General features: G+C 35.6%; 1 protein-coding gene across 2 annotated transcripts in view; it reads right to left on the reverse strand.

Moving 5' to 3' along the window:
* The window catches only part of NUDCD1 (NudC domain containing 1), an 87,800-nt gene that overhangs the window by 37,838 nt on the left and 28,881 nt on the right, over positions 1–21,081 (reverse strand). For both annotated transcript variants that reach the window (XM_060115694.1, XM_060115693.1), the window contains exons 3-7: positions 19,957–20,142; positions 15,700–15,880; positions 11,862–12,044; positions 7,602–7,806; positions 4,311–4,455 (exon numbers count right to left, since the gene is read on the reverse strand). In XM_060115694.1, the coding sequence (XP_059971677.1) occupies positions 4,311–4,455; positions 7,602–7,806; positions 11,862–12,044; positions 15,700–15,880; positions 19,957–20,142 (900 nt within the window). The remainder of the gene's footprint in view (positions 1–4,310; positions 4,456–7,601; positions 7,807–11,861; positions 12,045–15,699; positions 15,881–19,956; positions 20,143–21,081) is intronic.

Genomic DNA, 21,081 nt, shown 5'->3' on the forward strand with positions numbered 1-21,081 from the left:
TTCATACTCAACGATGTTAAGATTACAGCAATAATTAAATATTCAGACTCATGACCAATAAAACCTTAAAAACACACAAAAAAGATAAAATGATGGAATCAGCAGAGAAAGATATGAAAACAGCTATTATAAACTTGTTCAATATACTCAGAGATGTAAAGAAAAACAAACACATTGAGAAATATGGAAGATATAAAAAAGAACTAAACTGAAACTCTAGATATGAAAATACAATATCTGAAATGGAAAACAATATTAGATGGGGTTGACAGCCGATTAGACATTGCAGAAGAAAAGACAACCAGTGAGTTGCAGTCTATCTAAAATGTAACAGTCTATCTAAAATAGTAATAGAGTCTATCTAAAAATGAAGCACAGAGAAGACAAAAAATAAAAACACACACAAAAGATGAGAACCCTAGTGACCTGTGGAACAATATCAAATGGTCTAACATATGAGTATTTGGAAGAATGCAAGAAGAATGGAAAAAATTTTGAAGAAATAATGGCAATTTTTTTTCAAATTTGATGAAAACTATAATCCTACAGATTAAAGAAGGTCAAAGAACCCCAAGCATAACAAACATTAAGAAAAAAAAAAAAAAAACAGCAAGTCACATTACAATGAAATTGCTGAAAATGAGAAAAATGAAATTATTCTCTAAGTAATAAAGAGAAAATCTTAAAAGTGGTTACAGGAGGGAAAAACCACATTACTGACAGAGGAACAAAATTACAAATGACAGCTGACTTCTCATCAGAAACTACACAAGCCAGAAAACAATGGAGTATATTTGAAGTTCTGAAAGGGAAAAAAACCCTGTCAGCACTGACTTACACCCTTAACAAAAATAGCTTTAAAAGAAGGAAATCATGTATTTCTGCAGACAAACAAAAGCTGAAAGAATTTATCCAGCAGAACTACATTGCAAGAAATGACAAAAGAAGTTCTTCACCCAGGAAAAAAATGACACCAGATGGCAATCTGAATCAACACAAAGGAATGTAAAAAAGAGAAAATGACAAATATCTGGATCAATATAAGGCTTTTTCACCCTGCATTTTTAATCTCTTTAAAAGAAAACTGACTGACTAAAGTTAAAATAATAACATATCATGAAGTTTATAACATAGAAATAAAATGACAAAAATAATACAAAGGATGGAATGGAAATATACTGTAAAGTTTTAAAATTATGAGTTAAGTGATATATTTTGAGGATAGATGGTGATAAGGTGAAGATGTATACTATAAACTCTAGAACAACCACTAAACACACACACAAATATCCACCCAAACAAAAACACAGAGGTATAGTTAAAAATATGCCAAAAGTAGAGATAAATGGACTCATTAAAGTAATTTTAATATGTTCACTGTTTGAATGCAAAAATCACTGTTTGGTCTTATATCCCTCAAAGAGTAAAAAAGGATCACTTAAAAGATTAATTATACATTCACATGCATATAACAGAAATACAATTCTATAACAACTGATAAAATGTCCACACAACTAGTTTGCCAAAATGCAGTCATGTTACTGAGAACCTAATGAAAGGACTAGAGAGTCTGTGAAACTAAATGTCTGGAAGTTACAGACATTATCAAATCTGTCCATTTTCCAGCTGGGATATGGAGCCAGCTAGCTGTGGTTGTCTTGTCCTTTCTAAGTACCAATGAAACAATTCTGGTTGCAGTGGCTGGCTGAGAAGGTAATTCCAGCAATTAGCTGGGGCCATTTTGTCAGAGTGTCTCAAGAAGATATATACAACCAGCAGAAAAGAAAGCAGCCTCCTCACTCCTCCCTCCCTTCTCCTTTCAATTACCCATATGTTAGAGATGGGAGGGCAAAGATGAAAAGCTAAGGACTATCAAAGCAGCCAGTATTTAACAGGACAAGATTACAGAGAAAAGGGAATAGCAAGGAGAACCCAAGACTATGCTGCTTTCCTAGAGTTATCTGCTGTTTCAAGCTGAGCTGAAAAAGACAAGTGGAGAGCAGAGGATATGGGGCTAAAAAGCTGAGTTTTGATAATTATCAAAGTGCTTGGGAGACAAAAATTAGAGATCAGGGCCCACACAGGAGGAGAAACCCAGGTAAACATTCCAGACTTTCAGTTGAGATTCATGAAAAGTTCTGCCCTAGGAGTAAGAACAAACAAAGAATAAACCAGCCATGCAAAAAACTGAAATCCAGCATCAAATCAAATCAGTGAGTAATGGGATTAAGAAAACAGGCAGAAAATTTTGGGGATGCAGCTAATGTAGTATTTATAAGGAAGTGTATAGCATTACATGCTTTCATTAGAAAAGGAGAAAGGTCAAAAATCAATCATCTAAGCTTTCACCTTCAAATAAGAGCAAAATAAATTTAAAGCAAACAAAAGAGAGAAATAAATGTAATAACAGAAATGAATGAAATTGGAAACTGAAAAAAAAGGAAAAATAATGTCAATAGAAATGGATGCCCCAAATAATCCTGTAACTTTTAAAGAAATTAAATTCATGGTTTAAAACCTTCAAAAATGAAAACTCCAGTCCAGGAAGTTTCACTGGCAACATCTATCAAACATTAAAGAAGCTATAATGCCAAGTCTACACAATCTCTTCCAGAAATAGAAGATAGCAACACTTCCCTACTCATTTTATGAACTCAGCATTACCCAGATACCAAAAGTAGATAAAGACAGTAAGAAGACAAAACAAAACAAAAACTCTAGGCCCCAATATTCCTCACAAACCTAAATGTAAGACTCTTCAATAACATATTAGTAAACCAAACCAGTGATATGTAAAAAAGAATAATACATCATGACCATCATGATAAATACTCTTAGCATACTAGGAATAGAAGGAAATTTCCTCAAAGTGATAAAAAGAATCCATCATACTTAACAGTGAAAATTCAGTCTTTTCCCCAAGATCATGAATAAGGCAAGAATATCTGCTTTCACTATTCACCATTCCTATTTTACAGTGGATTAGAGGTTCTAATCAATGCAGTAAGGCAAGAAAAAGTATAAAGATTTGGAAAACACAAAACTGCCTTCAGTTAGAGATGACAAGATTCTGTTTTTTATTTTAAAAGTAACAAACACACTAGTGTTTAGGCATAAATAACTTACTCATATATATGAATATTCATTTGAAATCATCAAGTTTAAAAGACATTTAGTAGCAATTATCTACAATCTCAAAACAAACCCCCACTACTATCACTATAATTATATCCCCAGAGCCCTATCACAATAAATACTTGCTGAATATTGAATGAACACAGAGCAATGCAGTCTGCATGGCTTGTAACAAGAGGGCTATGAAATCAAAGTTTTAAAGTCATACATATGAATTCCAGTGATTCTTGAAATTTTCCATTATGCTAGAAAATGTGAAACTTGGTTTCTCCATTTTGGTCATGTTTTCTTTTGTCAGAGACATTTACTTTCAATATTCTAACCTTTCCTTTCTACCTTAGGATGCAACTAACCCTACAGTATAAATACTTCTTTATATAATCTTCCTCGTTGTTATAATTCCAGATGGCAATAAATCAGACATTTTAAATTTGCTGATATGTTTTGCTGTATTTGTTCAAATTCTTAACATTATCTTAAATGTTATCGGAGTAGGAACATACTCAACAAAAATCTCATAGTTGTATGTTTTATATGTACACACACACACACACACACACACACACACACACACACACACCCCTTGTGATATTCTAAGAGCACCCAGAAAATTTCAATGACTACATGTAGATTATTAGCAAGGTAGGGGGTAAAATCATAATTTTTGTCTCTGTCAGCTTTGGTCAGTCAATTCTTCTAAAAGAGAATATAGATATACACGGAGATAGAGTTGACACTTGAACAACATGGGTTTGAACTGGAAAGGTCCACTTAAAATACATACTACAGAAATATATAATACCCAATTGGTTGAATCTGAGGATGTGGAGCAGTAGATACAGAGGACCAACTGTAAAGTTATACTTGGATTTTTGAGTGCATGAGGGTATATCTTTCTTCTCTCTGTACATATATTGAGAGAGCGAGAGATACATATATACATACAACCATACATGCACACCCACCCTATATGTACATGCCCACACACATATATATATTCACACAGTATAAGGAATAAATATTAGAATTTTAAGCCATATTCAAACACTAGTCAGTAATACCTATCTGTCTCCTACATTAGGAAAAGCAAAATAATGTTTGAAAAACATGGTATAATCCTAACATAACATACTTCTGGATCCTTGGGAAGTCACACTGCTGTTGCAATTGCTTACCAGTTCATCAGAGGTCAAATGCATCAAACGTTCAGCTATTGCAGCACATTGGGCTGAGTCTCTAATAAATTCCCCCTGTTTATCACCGACCACTAGCTCTGGCCATGTCAGTCCTTCATTCTTCTTAATCAAGGAAATCTCCAAGCTAGAAGTTTAAGATGAGAAAAGTAATGTTACATTAAGCAACTATACAAATTATACAACCAATACCAAACAGAAGAATCTTCCACAGAAATTACCCCTCTGATGTCCAGAGGATGTTTTACCAAAAATCATGTTCATTTTCATTCTGCATATGATGGAAAACCTATCATCCAAGGGTAAACAATATAGATTTAATAGACAAGAAGGTACCACTGGAGTGATTGGAAAGAGTAAGACCACTCAGAAAGTACTGCTGCAGTTCAGGTGTGCTGTGTGTTACCAATCTTCAGTAATAGAAAAATGCAAGCAGCATGAATCTATGAGCTATTTCACTGGGGAATGGTGGGGGGGGCACATAAAGTTAACTGGAAAGGGCCTATAGCTAAAGGTACCTCTTTGTGTGTGGAGCCAACAATTACCTTCATTATCACAAACCAGTAGCCAAAATATATTATTAACCTAAATATCAGGAAGGTTAGTTAAATCAATAAAAAAGGACCCATTGGGGAACACTAAGATTAAGGACTGATGCAGCAGAAAGGGGAGAGAGAGCTGAGTCAGGGCAGACTGTGGACATGGGATAGGGAGTTGCCCATGTGCCTCTTGAATAGGAAAGGAAATCCAGGTAAGCTGGCTGTTGCTATAATACAGAGAAGAGTGGTGTTGGTGGTAGCTGTTTCACAGCAAAGCAACCTTTTCCATGTGCCATCTCTGGTACACGTGGGCCATACTAGCCCATGCCCTGGAACACAACTGCAAGGAAACAATTGCAAGAACACGATAGTAACTATTATCGTAATTATCAAATAGAACATGCAAACTTATCAGATATTCTTTTTCAAGGCTATTATCACTACCTCATGAATTAATTACAGTACTTTAAAATTTTCTAAAACTTCTTGTATTTTAAGAGACTATACAAAATAATATCTTTCTTATGTAATGAGTTCCTATCATTAGCATTAAAAACTACCACCATGGTCAATAATGCCCAGATTTAGTTACATTTTCTAAGGAGAAAGCTAATCTTGAACGATGATGATGGTGATGATGATAATGATGATAATAAAAATAATGACAGCAGCTTATACTTACCTAATGCTTACCGTGAGCTAGGTGCTATCTTAAGCACTTTACATGTTTTAACTCATTTATTGCTCACCACAAACAAATAAAGTAAGTACTATTATCATCTCCATTTTACAAGTAAGAAAAGAAAGCACTGAGAGGTTAAGTAACTTGCCAAGGTCACAAGCTAGTAAAGCAGTCTGGCTCCAAGTCCATGTTCTTCACTACTGCACTATTCTGCCTCTCTGAAAAAATATATGTAAATAACTATTAAAGAACTTGTACCTAGTGACCAGAATGAATAAATACTGTTCTTAGTCAGTTGCTACCTAAAGAAGTTAAGAGTTCATACAGTTTTAGTTATAAAGAATTTATGAACCATCATTAAATTGGCATATCTAGTCAATGTTACTCTTTTAGCACAAATGCATTTCTACATTTTAAAACTAGAATCACATCCTACCATCCAAGCAAAAAGGAACACATAGCCCCATACATAATAAACTACAGATTAGTTAAACAAATCCTTCCAAAACTACAGGAACATTAACTACTGAAAATGAGATGAATAATATAATCAAGTACAAAAAAATCATGTGTTTTTAAACCAATGATATCACCTACATAGCACTGTAATTATCTTTTGTAACATAAAATAGTTATCAAGCACCTCAAATTTAATGAAAAAAGAATACTGGTCTATATTCATGTGTTAAATGCTGAAACTATTTGCATAAGGTCCAGCTCTTCTCCTAAACCTTGGCTGGGTTACTGCTTGATGACTTATATTTAGCAATATGTTCCAGCTGGTTTGCCAATTTAAAAATGCTATCCTCATCTCTCACACACACTAGTAAGATATGTTTAAATAGAATATATGGAAATATAAAATATTTTTGAAAGAACCTTTCAGATATTGAGTTTTTAAAATAATACATTAAAAAGTATAACAAGTCACCAAATTTCTCCATTAATAAAATGATTTCAGGGTATCTGCTTAATTTAAAAACAATTTTGAACTAGATATATATTTCTTAGACTAGCAGAATTCAGAGTCACATCAAGACTCACATGGATGGGTAAAATACCACTAACCAAGAATTATATTTAATAAAAATATCTAATTTTAACCCACTTCTGACAAAATTTGACCATTTAAAAAATTAAGTGCCTTATACCATTCATTAACCATCACTGAATTCAATAATTACTAAGACTTGATCTAAAATGAAAGAGACTAATTTTATTAATCCAAATGATTAGGGAATGAAGTATCTGGAACAACAGATTTACAAAGAGGAACGGTAGTTGGGACAGAGGATTATAGTCTTATAAGACACAACCTTTGTTTACCTTTTATTTACATATTCTTTTTACTGAGGTGTAATTTATAGATGAAATTCATAGATTTTAAGTGTAGAGTTCATTGTTTGACAAATGCATACGCCCATATAACCCAATAAAGATAGTGAAACATCCAGGAAGTTCACTTGTGCATTTTTCCAGTCAATCCTCCTGCACCCTAGAGGTAACCACGGTTCTGATTTGTATCACCATAGATTAGTTCTGCCAGTTCCAGAACTTCACTTATGTGGAATTGCACAGGGCATACTTTTTGTCTCTGGCTTCTTTCAGTCCATGTAACGTTTTTGAGGTTCATTCATATTATGTCTATCAGTAGTTCACTGCTTTTTATTGCAGAGTAGCATTCCACTAATTAGTAAATTAAAGTAAATAGAAAAAAATTATTTCTATTAAAAAGTTTAAAAAGCACAAATTTAAATAAACGACCACTTTCACCTATTGATTATTATTGTTTGTTATTATTATTATTGTATCCAGAGCTGGTAATGAAAAGCACTGCAGTATAATATAAACAATAACTATAATAGTATCTTTAATCTTAACTACAGTAATTCCATTTTTAATCTATCTTAAGAAAAATAATCAGCAATACTGACGGACCTATTGTAGTATTCCCCTATGATGTAACCACTGCAGAAAGTATAAAAAGAGAAGAAGGAAAAAGTGAAATAATAAAAAATAAAATTTTAAATATAAATAAAACTATAAAAATACCTATTATTCTCTTTAATTATCCATGTACTGCTTTCATGATCAATAGATGAATAGAGATTTCCTTCCAAAAACCTCTGACCCTTCAGCACAATGTTGACATGATCAGGCAAAAACTGTATTTGAATGTTTTCCTTAGTACAGTCTTCTGGAAGCGATACTGTTACTGTCAAATCATCTTCAGTCTGTTGCCAGTAATACAGAGGTTCTTTTAGGAAAAGAAAAATGCATTATATAATTAAAAAGCTGAGACTAGGTCATACAAAAGAACACCTATCTTAGCATATTTTCTAGTGATTGTCTCACAAAAAAATAATTATGAACAAACACACAGAGATCTCCATGGGGAATTTTCACTCAAAAGAGTTGTAGCAATTTACTTGACATTTTCCTGTTCCAGGATTACCTCATGCTCCAAGAGATACACATTCATACAGTACAAATCATAGCAACTCTTTCATTCCCATTCCTTCTCTTCCTGCCTCTCAGTATCCCTACTTCCCTACTTCTCCCTCTTCCTCTTATACACGCACGCGCACACACACACACACACACACAGTGGATTCCGAGTTCAAAAGAATACCAAATATGTCATAAACTCCTGTCTGAAACTTTCACCACAGCCTAGATTTGCCAATGTTGGGGCAATATAGTAACTCTGTGATACAGGAGACTACTGTTATTTGGTGGGATACATGTCCACACAAAAATAAAAGATATTCTCCTTATAAAGTATTGGCTATTCTACCTCATTCACAACATGAAAGCAATTTCATAGCAAATTCAAGGGCTGTCAGTATATTTTGTCTAAGTTCCCAATAAAAGAATCCTCCCTTCATCACCATCTCTAACTCCTCAGCTTGTGTCCTAAAAAGCTATCTACTAAAGAAACACTTTTAGACCCATCATACTATCACCATGGAAGTAGGAAAATAGGGCTTAAATGCAAAATGAATAAATATTTGCTTAATGGCATCCATAAACATTAATCTGTCTATCCACTCATCAGAAAGGAATGTAACAGAGCTGTTAGGAACTAGTGCTCCAGAGCTGGCTAGTCCATGGTCTGAATCCTGGTTCAACTATTTAATAATTCTGATACACAACTATACCTCTAATCCTCATTTTTCTAATCTGTAAAATAGTGTAACAGAATATTACACACCTCTTAGGACTGACTGGTGACATTTAAATGAGTTAATGCATGTAAAACATTTAATATCAATTCTGTTAGCTAAATATATTATAAACTCTCACTAAATGTGGGTTATTATTCTTTTTATTTTCATGTGGTTTTATGTTAAAACTTGGGGGGGTACTTGATATGCTGAAAGATATAGCATAAGCATGGTGTGTCTCCTGGAAGGGTCACTTTTATCTGATATTAAAATTTTTCTTTTAACAAATCTGATAATATAGAAATAAATATAAAACATGCGGGCTTCCCTGGTGGCGCAGCAGTTAAGAATCTGCCTGCCAATGCAGGCGACACAAGTTCGAGCCCTGGTCTGGGAGGATCCCACATACCGCGGAGCAACTGGGCCCATGCACCACAACTGCTGAGCCTACACTCTGGAGGCCTGCGAGCCACAACTGCTGAAACTCACGCGCCTGGAGCCCGTGCTCCGCAACGGGAGAAGGCACCGCAATGAGAAGCCCACACACCGCAAAGACGAGTGGCCCCTGCTCGCCACAACTAGAGAAAAGTCCATGCATAGCAACAGAAGACCCAACGCAGCCAAAAATAAAATAAATTAAAATAAAATTTTTAAAAATGCATGGGGGGCTTCCCTGGTGGTGCAGTGGTTGAGAGTCCACCTGCTGATGCAGGTGACATGGGTTCGTGCCCCAGTCCGGGAGGATCCCACATGCCGCGGAGAGGCTAGGCCCGTGAGCCATGGCTGCTGAGCCTGTGCGTCCGGAGCCTGTGCTCCGCAAGGGGAAAGGCCACAACAGTGAGAGGCCCGCGTACCGCCAAAAAAAAAAAGCATGAATTTTTAGGATAAAGTTGTTACTTCGGGGTAATATCTAACTTGCATCACATTCCTTTAAATCTCAGATCCTCTATCTTTTGCCTTTAGAAGTACTTTTAATAAAAATTTACTGAAAAAGCTTGAAATATAGCTTAAAAAACATACTATAAGCTCTCTAAGGTAAGAAATGTTTTACTCATCCCTCGTCTCCCACAAACATTAACAAGGCAGTTTATACATAATAATCATGCAATATATAACTTCTGCCAGATATGGGGATGAGAGGAACCTTCAAAATCACATGAGCTTTTAGTATAAATTAAGGCCATGGACATAGACTAAAGAGAAAGCCAGAATTTTCTTACTCCCCTCTCCATCAAAACTATACAAACACCTAAATAATTTTTTCCATTGTTGGTTGCTTTGAGAACCTTTCTATATCTCTAGAGATTGTATTAGGTCTTCAAAGAAAATATCATTATTTATAATATCATGACAATACCAAATAGGTAATAGATAATATCAGTCTTCTTGAAGTTTATGGAAAATGAAACCAGTATACATACTCAAAAGAGTGCTTAAAAGAAAGCATACTAATTAACGAACTATGCATAATTTTTAAAAATTAGAACAATTTTCCTTTCTTATTGTGGAAGTCCAATGACAAAATAAATACAGAAGAAATTTCCCAAGAGAAAGTGGGTACAAGAAAGGGCTATTTATTAGAAAGGAAACAGAAAAATGGAAGGGACTTGTGGTTTACACTAAAAGGGAAAAACGAATTCAGGCGGAATGCAAAATATAGTGAGATGTCAAGAAAAGAAACACTGGACTAGTGGCTAGTGATTTAAACACATGATGTGTCCCAACTAGCCTGCAAATCTGTCTTGGAACCACATGGTCCTAGCTACTAGGCAGACTGCTTCTAAGGATTAAGGCAGTCTTTCATTCTTCCACAACCGCTTACCAAAGGAGTTCTAAAGGGCATGTGGTCTAGAGATATGGATAGCTGCTCTGGCTAAGCTTTAGGAGAGTTTAACATTATAATTAAGACAAAATAGAATTTATTCAGAAAGGGATCTCACATAAAAACATCACAAGACGCTAAATAAAACGCTACCAAGCACAACCCTTATAATTGGAGGTGTACATGTTTACAAACCTGGAGAAAATATTTTTCAAATATTTATTACTTATTCAAATATTATATAACATATAAATTAAGTATTTGAAAAGTTGTTTTTTTTTTTTTTTTTTTTTTTGTGGTACACGGGCCTCTCACTGTTGTGGCCTCTCCCGTTGTGGAGCACAGGCTCCGGACGCGCAGGCTCAGTGGCCATGGCTCACGGGCCCAGCCGCTCCACGGCATGTGGGATCTTCCCGGACCAGGGCACGAACCCGTGTCCCCTGCATCGGCAGGTGGACTCTCAACCACTGCGCCACCAGGGAAGCCCTGGAAAGTATTTTTAAATACATTTCAAAGGATTCATTTTTTAAGCTATAAAAGTATATAAAAATATACTTATAAAAATAGTGAAACTAATTTTTATTTTAAATAATTAAGTTGTTAAAGTAATAAAAAGGGTAGATTCAAAGAGTAATATATATAATTGTTAAATATTGTGAAAATCTCTGTTAAGTAAAATATACTAGTCCCTGGCTATAAATACCAGAAATATAAACAGTAATGATTATAGAAAAATGTTTTCTTGAATACTTCTAAAGAATATGTACTTTCTGTATACAAATATAAATTTCTCCTGAAAGAACTTTTTACTCTTTTCATTCTAAAACATTACCTTCATTCATTCACTCATGCATTCATGAATGAATTCAACACTCAGAAAACTTAGTCAGTGATTCTACCCCCAAGGAACCCTCTTTCAGTTTAGTATGAAAGATAAGAACACGTAATTAGGACACCTATAATGAACAGAGGTTAGCTTATTTTTAAAAACTATTATTGACAATACTAATATGCTGGATTTTCAAACACCAACAAGTAGACATTAGTATTTGTTTATTCATTCAATAAGTATTTATTAAATATCTAATCAGGTAAGATAATATATAGGTTTTAAAAACATTTTTGGTAATTACAGAAGTATTAAATTGAACAGTTCACACTACTTAGGTGGTATATTTTATAAAAGACCATTCTGGGAAATATAAAGGAAAATAAAGAAAAATTAAGCACCTATCTTGACCTGGTAAAACTCATAACCTAGCTGGGAGGACAAAGCAGACATATTTTACACAGGAGCTCTATGGATATTCAAAGTAAAATTACCTTTGATTTTCTCTGACATGTCTTCATCCTTACTTTCTTCAAGATTTTGACCAACTTGAACAAATGTAAAGGAGTTGTAAGAGACAATCATTAGACCATTCCCATCGGGCTCAATAGCGGCATAATGGGGCACTGACTTTCCACGGAGAATATTACGCCTAGTAATTTCATATTTTTTTTTATCTGTAAGAAAATAAAGCATTTTAGAACAAAAAAATTACAAATAAAAAACTATATAATAAAAATATTTGAATATATTTGTATATTAATTCTAATTTAAACTAAATATTTTAAATGTACTATTAAAAAGCACACTATTAGGTACCTTTTTTAGAAAGGATAAAAAAAATTTACAACCTAATATTCTTTTTTTTTTTTTTTTTTTTTTTTTTTTTTTTTTTTTTTGCTGTACGCGGGCCTCTTACTGCTGTGGCCTCTCCCGTTGCGGAGCACAGGCTCCGGACACACAGGCTCCGCGGCCATGGCTCGCGGGCCCAGCCGCTCCGCGGCATGTGGGATCTTCCGGGATCGGGGCACGAACCCGTGTCCCCTGCATCGGCAGGCGGACTCTCAACCACTGCGCCACCAGGGAAGCCCTACAACCTAATATTCTGTAAATAAATCCCTGTTTTAAAATACTGGGTCTGCACCTCCTAGAGAAATGGAAATAAAAACAAAAATAAACAAATGGGACCTAATGAAACTTAAAAGCTTTTGTACAGCAAAGGAAACCATAAAGAAGACAAAAAGACAACCCTCAGAATGGGAGAAAATATTTGCTAATAAAGCAACTGACAAAGGATTAATCTCCAAAATTTACCAGCTCATGCAGCTCAATATTAAAAAAAAAAAAACTACCCAATCCAAAAATGGGCAGAAGACCTAAACAGACATTTTTCCAAAGAAGATATACAGATTGCCAACAAACACATGAAAGGATGCTCAACATCACTAATCATTGGAGAAATGCAAATCAAAACTACAATGAGGTATCACTTCACACCAGTCAGAATGGCCATCATCAAAAAATCTACAAACAATAAATGCTGGAGAGGGTGTGGAGAAAAGGGAACCCTCCTGCACTGTTGGTGGGACTGTAAAATTGATACAGCCACTATGGAGAACAGTAGGGAGGTTCCTTAAAAAACTACAACTAGAACTACCATACGACCCAGCAATCCCACTACTGGGCATATACCCTGAGAAAACCATAATTCAAAAAGAGTCATGTACCACAATGTTCATTGCAGCTCTGTTTACAACAGCCAGGACATGGAAGCAACCTAAGTGTCCATCAACAGATGAATGGATAAAGAAGATGGGGCACATATGTACAATGGAATATTACTCAGCCATAAAAAGAAACGAAACTGAGTTATTTGTAGTGAGGTGGATGGACCTAAAGTCTGTCATACTGAGTGAAGTAAGTCAGAAAGAGAAAAACAAATACCGTATGCTAACACATATATATGGAATAAAAAAAATGGTTCTTATGAACCTAGGGGTAGGACAGGAATAAAGATGCAGACGTAGAGACTGGACTTGAGGACATTTGGAGGGCGAAGGGTAAGCTGGGACGAAGTGAGAGTGTGGCATGGACATATGTACACTACCAAATGTAAAACTGATAGCTAGTGGGAAGCAGCCGCATAGCACAGTGAGGTCAGCTTGGTGCTTTGTGACCACCTAGAGGGTGGGATAGGGAGGGTGGGAGGGAGATGCAAGAGGGAGGCGATATGGGGATATATGTATATATATAGCTGATTCACTCTGATATAAAGCAGAAATTAACACACCATTGTAAAGCAATTATACTCCAATAAAGATGTTAAAAAAAATACTGGGTCTGATGAAATTTGTTCTAGATTGTGGTGTCCAATGCGGTAGCCACTGGCCAGAGTAGCTATTTAATTAAAATTAAGTAAAATCTGAAATTCAATGCCTCAATCACACTAGGCACATTTCAAGTGCTCAAAAGCCACACATGGCTAGCTGCTATCACACTGAGTGGCTCACATATAAACACGTCCATTTTGGAAAAATTTCTATTGGAGAGCAGTGCTCTAAATCACAGAAGTGACTGACTTCCCTGAAACATCAACCTCTGAAAAACCTACCCATTCCTTGACTACAGCCTGTCTACTTTCTCAGCCAGTATATGATAAGTGTCTTCTGAAAAAAGCTACAAACTGATGATACCAGGAAAAGTGTGGTGTGGACTATTTTCTTCCCATTCTAGCTACTGATAAGGGGTTTTTAAAAAATGAAATATGTTTATGGTAGAAATGATTTTTATACACATTCAGATATAGATCTATCTGCCTACTATAATCAAATATAAATAACTGTACTTAGAATTTTTAAGATATAAACAATTAACTGTATTCTGAGTTTCTGGTAAATTAACTGAATTTATTCTATGAAAATAAGGGTTTTTTTGTTTCTGTTTTTTGCTTTAAAAAGTACCCAAACATTTCAGTTGAGTCCATACCTTTACTTATATTGTTACTGGGGGTAACAATTTTTATTATAGTGGGTAGTGCTTGTAAGCTACACAATGAATAGTCAAAAATCATAACTCAATGTCATGAGTTACACATAATAACACATATACATACATAATAATACAATCTGTTCTACAACATCTGTCAGTGTTTTTTCTCTAAATCCTCACCTACATTCACACATTCACTTCATACATATTTAGGAATAGACTTTTCATTTCATGAATGAAATAAAAACTCCTATTTTTCCTCCACAGGTACATGCACAGCAAAGAGTCCTAGCTGCCTCTAAAGACCCAAACTTAGACACTGTATATTTTATTGGATGGTTTTTCCCAACATGTGTGGGACGGAAAACAGTAGGTCTCAAGTGAATTATTCCATGGCTAAATGGGTTGGGAAATGCTGGGTGAAAATTAAATTTTTTCTAATCAAAATTTCTAGAAACTTGAATATGCTTAATGTGAAGTGGGGATATCATATGCCCACATTTTCAAACTTACTTGACCATAAAATATAACTTATCAAATATTCCACTCAAAAGAGTTTAGAAATATAACACTGCTCTGTAATGTTCAGGGAAAATAAAAAGTAACACAATTATGTTAGTAATTCAGGGACAAGAGGAACTGAGATATTAAGAAAAGGAATGAATTTTATATTTTTAAATCACAAAAAATCAAAAGAATATTTAAATACATGTAAAAATTATATAAAATTCAAATGTCAGTGTCCACAAACACCAGAATACAGCCTTACTCATTCATTTATGCATTCATCTATGGCTGCCCTTGCACCACAACATCATAGTTGAGTAGTTATGATATAAGTCAAATGGTTACCATCTAGCCCTTTACAGAAACTTTCTAACACGTAATCTAAAGTTTTCAGTTACTGTGTTCCTCCAGAGATAAAACTACAACACTGGGAAGAAAAAACAAATTACATTAAATATTTCGAAGAACAAATCTTGTGTGTATATGTGTGTGTGTGTATATATATGTGTGTGTGTATATATATATATACACACACACATAACATATACTTTTATATATATTAAAAATATACACTTAAATTATTCCAAAATTATGTAACAGTGTCTCCTTTTACACAAAAAGGCACATCTGACTATGGAAACACATTATTATTTTTTTATAACCTATACCTAAGGAGAAACTACCTGTAAATATTCATTCCACTGGGTGTCAGGTACCAGAATCATAACACAGTGCCTAAGAAAAAGCAAATAGCATTTACAGGAACTGCTTTGCATTTCAAAACCTACTAAATTATGGCAACCACTAGAGAGAGATCAGATTTTTGTTATGTTTTACCTTTACTTTTCTTATTAATAGTGACCCACTCCAAGGAAACATAGAAACCGCTTCCTTTCATGTCCAATTCCTCTTTCTCTATTCGAAGAAGCAGGGTAGCTATCGAATGTTCTTCAGCTTTCAGCAATGAGATACTGTGAATTATGATAAAAGGATTTCCAAGCTCTTCATTAAACATAATCTACAAAAAAGAAAAAAGATGACACTCACAAAAATGTATTAGATGAATGTATACGGCACAGAGGAAATACACAGAATTCTGACAATCCAACAAATAACTCGGATACTATCCATATTTACTACAAGGATACAAAAATGAAAAAGGCCCTTAAATAAAGCTTACAAGTTTAAATCATATTGCTTGAAGAAAGAACTTATGGAAAATATCTAATTGTTTTACAGAGAAAACTGATCAGTACTCTTGGCTTAAAAACAAAGAAAACAGGGCCTCCCTGGTGGCGCAAGTGGTTAAGAGTCCGCCTGCCGATGCAGGGGATACGGGTTCGTGCCCCGGTCTGGGAGGATCCCATATGCCGCGGAGCGGCTGGGCCTGTGAGCCATGGCCGCTGGGCCTGCGCATCCGGAGCCTGTGCTCCGCAACGGGAGAGGCCACAACAGTGAGAGGCCCACATACCGCAAAAAGAAAAAAAAAAAAAAACAAAGAAAACAACAGGGCATCCAAACAGCATCTAAAGGAGAAAGGGAATTAAAAGCAATCTTCTAGAAAATAATTGTCAAGTGCAAAGAATGTTCAGTACAGGACATGAGCAAGTCAACATGCATTACTGCATCTCTTCCCCTGTCTCATCTCTGATTTATTTCTGCTTTCTTCCTCTTAGTTTCTGAATACCGTTCGTGAATGTTTGTGAGTGCGTGTGTGTATGCTTTTTTTCCTTTTGTTTTTGGTTTGGTTTGTTTTTCTTTGTTTTCTGGAAATTTACAAAGGTAAGAGTCAAAGGAATTAGAGAACAAATCACAAAAACTTTCTTGTTCTTCAAAAACAGAAGAGCCCGCTTACATTTAAAAGGTATAATTCCACCAACTCTATTTAAACACTGAAGTTTCTTTTAAAAAGCAAATCAAAGTATTATGCAAAGACACACAAAATCTTATCAAATTCTTTTTATAAGACATACACATAATCTAAAAGACTATTATATTTTTATTAAATACCAAATAGGAGAGGTTTTAATACTAATTTCTAAACAAGCTTTTCAAATAAATGAAAAAATAAATAGCTGAATACTAATCTGAGACAAAAATTAGCTTTTTTATTCTTTTTAAACCCATTATCTGGAATCCCCTCATATCAGCTCCTACCTGAAAGCCTTATAAAGAAAAATGTGCTTTACCCCAATGTTCACAGCAGCACTATTTACAACAGCCAAGACATGGAAGCAATCTAAATGTCTATTGAGAGATGAATGGATAAAGAAGATGTGGTATATATACAATGGAATACTACTCAGCCATAAAAAAGAATGAAATAATGCCACCTGCAGCAACCTGGATGGACCTAGAGAATATCATACTAAGTGAAGTAAGTCAGACAAATACCATATGACATCACTTATATGTGGAATCTAAAATATGATACAAATGAACTTACTTACAAAACAGAAATAGACTCATAGAAAACAAACTTATGGCTACCAAAGGGGAAGAGGTATAAATTAGGAGTTTGGGATTAGCAGATACAAACTACTATATATAAAACAGATAAACAACAAGATCCTACTGTATAGCATAGGGAACATATTCAGTATCTTGTAATAAACTATAGTGGAAAAGAATATGAAAAAGAATATATATATGTAAAACTGAATCACTTTGCTGTATACCAGAAACTAACAAAACATTGTAAGTTAACTATACTTCAATAAAAAATAAAAGAAGGGCTTCCCTGGTGGCGCAGTGGTTGAGAGTCCGCCTGCCGATGCAGCAGACACGGGTTCATGCCCCGGTCCGTGAGGATCCCACATGCCGCGGAGCGGCTGGGCCCGTGAGCCATGCCCGCTGGGCCTGCGCGTCCGGAGCCTGTGCTCCGCAGTGGGGGAGGCCACAGCAGTGAGAGGCCCACATACCGCAAAAAAAAAAAAAAAAAAAAAAATTTTAATTTAATTTAAAAAGAAAAGAAATAGAAAAGTGTGCTTTAATGTCATCATTTTCTCTTTGTGTTTGAGCAACTCTGCCAAAATTATTCGAATAGTAGAGCTTTGAAATCCATTCTGAAGTCTTCCATAAGCAGGGGAAAAAAAAAAACCCTCAAATACTCAAAACAGAGATGACAGACACGGTTTTTTATAGTTGGTTGAGTGGGTTCTGCTTTTGTTTGGGGGACAAGAAGAAATAAGCCGTAGGAAGAAAAAATTGAAAGTTTTGACAAGCACAAGTAGCCAGTTTACTGTTTCCTTCTCTTCTTTCTCTCTCATGTGAGTGAAAGGGACTGGAATGAGACCAGAGGAGTAGATGTCTGGACTCTTAAAAATTCTTAGGCTGAAGTTTCCAGTCTTCTGAACAAACCTAGCAAATCAACTGTGATATTGTTGATATATAGCACCCCCATCACATTAGAGGCCACACATTTGGAAACAGGCAGTCTTCCTTGCTTTCTTTTATTTCTCTTTCTACATTTCAGTCATCACCACCATGCTTGCTGAGCCCCCTTAGGCCCTACCATGCCCCCATCATGCTCACCTTTAGCCTCCTCTCTTATACGAATTCCCCCAAAGTCTCAAAACTCTACTGAGTTCTTTCTCTCAAAGTGACCAATATCCCTCAGTATTCCTCCCACCTCAGTAATGCCCAAGTCCCATCCCTTTCCCACTCCCCCCACCTCCCCAGAGAGTGCTGATTTCATTATGATAGTACAAATACTGAAGAGGATGTGGAGTAAATTTAAATGTTTAATTCATTTACAAAATATTATCGAAAGCCTAATATGTGCCAAGGAGATATACACAGCAGAAACCAAATGAAATATAAACCTATATGAATTTCCTTCTGGTGGAATATGTGGTGTTATTTTTAATCTGAAGGTGAACAAGGTCAGTGTGTTTCTTACTACTGAAAACCAACAGAATCCACACGGCTTGATAACAGATAAATTCTCATTCATATCTCTCCTGCCCATCATTCTCCAAATTCCTTCCAACTATTTCAGGTAGCTGTGCTATATACCACATTGCCTCAGCAAAAAAAAAAAAAAAAAGTATTACTGGAGGCCAGAACAGAAAATGTCACAATGTCCAATAACTATTTGAAACTATGACTACAAAGGCCCCCTATAAACAGGCTATTGTTGTTCTGATAATTTACTGTGTTTTTTGTTTAGTTTTTTGAACATACTACAATTTGGTAGTACAGCATTTGGTATAACTTAGTAAGAAAGGTAAACCACTAAGGCCTTCTTGGTTTTTCTCAAATAATTAAAGCCTGGTCTTTGTAGGCATCTGTTGGTCTGAAAAAAATATTTCATAAGATGTAAAATATTAAATTCATATCGCTTTAGCTACCCAGAACGAAAGGCCACCTGCTGAGATTTAGACAGTAGCAATATCACATTGTACTTATTAGCAAAACTCAGTGTCATTCTTTTCTACCTTCAAAGACTGTGGCTCTAGAGAAAATAATTCCATATTTATTACTGTTAAAATCCTAACACCTGCCCCTCAGATTTAAGTCTGTTACATTGTTTTTAAAAAACTGAAGTAAAAATGACATCTTGGAGACTGGTACGTAACTATAGTTATTTATGCTACAGTATATTTTTCTAAGTCGGGAATACTCTGGTAAAGTTACTATTTGACCCGTTTAGACATACCAGACAGTTAGCAGAGTGGTGCAGCAGTGTGCTGGGCCCTTAAACATACTAGCAAATAAAGCAAGAGTAGAGGAGAAAAGACATGACAATGCAATCTTCTGGCCAACTCTTCAAGAAGATGGTGGCAGCATCATTGCTTAGTGTACTGCATGACACTTTTAAAGCACTCAATAGGTATTTGCTGAAAAACAAATACAATTCTTGACAACTGCACGCACCCCAGATCAAAACAGGAATAGCTAATATATCAGTTTCATAAAAGGTATACATTTTATAATTTAACTTAAAAGATATCCAAAACATTATATATTATAAAAATCAAGAGGTCACATGTAAACTATCCCTAAAAAAGTGTTATATCAAAATCATTAAGATCTAATTTGAATATACTTTCCAGACTTTGCTAAGTCTAAAGAAAAAAAAAAACAACTCACCTCCCATTTTTCAGAAGCACTATTTCCACGTTCTCCCGTTCCAATGAGATACAATCTTCCAGTTCCATCTGACAAGGTAACCCAAGTAGAAGATGTGAAATGCATGGATGCGCAAAGGCGATTGTCATATGCTATCAAATCTGTAGGAAGTCGAAACACCTCTCGTGGTTTTCCTAAGGCAGTGTCCTAAAAAGAAGCCAAACATTATAAATGAATCCCTCCCTCTCTGTGACCCATACAGACACAGAATAAATATCTTCAGTGCACTGGTTACGCTTCTCTTCAAGAGTAGGTGCCTAATTCCCCTGCCTTTCAGTGTGAGCTGTCCCACTGACTCACATCTAAGAAATAAAAGTGATGGTATGTGACTTCTCGGACTCGGTCATAAAAGACTTTACATCTTCTATCTTGCTTTCTCTTGGATTGCACATGGCAGACACACATGAGGAGGAAGTGACGGCTCCTGACAAAAACCAGCACCCTGTGAGTGAATCATTTTGGGAGTGTACACTTTAGCCCTAGTAAAGCCTTCAGATCACTGCAGTCTTGGCTGACACCTTGGCTACATTCTCTTGAGAAACCCTGGAACAGAACCACCCAGCTAAGCCACTCTGATTTCTCACTGAAACTGTGAGATGACAAACATTTGTTTCAAGTCACTAAGCTCTGAAGTAAGTTGTTACATAGCAATATGGCAGATAACTAATACAATGCAGTAATCTAGTCTTCATTCTTCTAAGTTTAAAATTAATGACCAGTATTTTTTTTTTTTTTTTTTTTTTTTTTTTGCGGTATGCGGGCCTCTCACTGTTGTGGCCTCCCCCGTTGCGGAGCACAGGCTCCGGACGCGCAGGCTCAGCGGCCATGGCTCACGGGCCCAGCCGCTCCGCGGCATATGGGATCCTCCCAGACCGGGGCACGAACCCGTATCCCCTGCATCGGCAGGCGGACTCTCAACCACTTGCGCCACCAGGGAGGCCCAATGACCAGTATTTTTAACTAATTGGAAATACTGCATCATGTTCTAAATGCCTACACGGACATTCCTGTGGTATGAAAATGCTATATTATGCTATTAACAACTTGGGTTTTTGTTGACACATTTTTATTGTGTATATGTCCTTA

This window comes from Mesoplodon densirostris, chromosome 13 (genome assembly GCF_025265405.1).
Source record: "Mesoplodon densirostris isolate mMesDen1 chromosome 13, mMesDen1 primary haplotype, whole genome shotgun sequence".
NCBI lineage: Eukaryota > Metazoa > Chordata > Mammalia > Artiodactyla > Ziphiidae > Mesoplodon > Mesoplodon densirostris.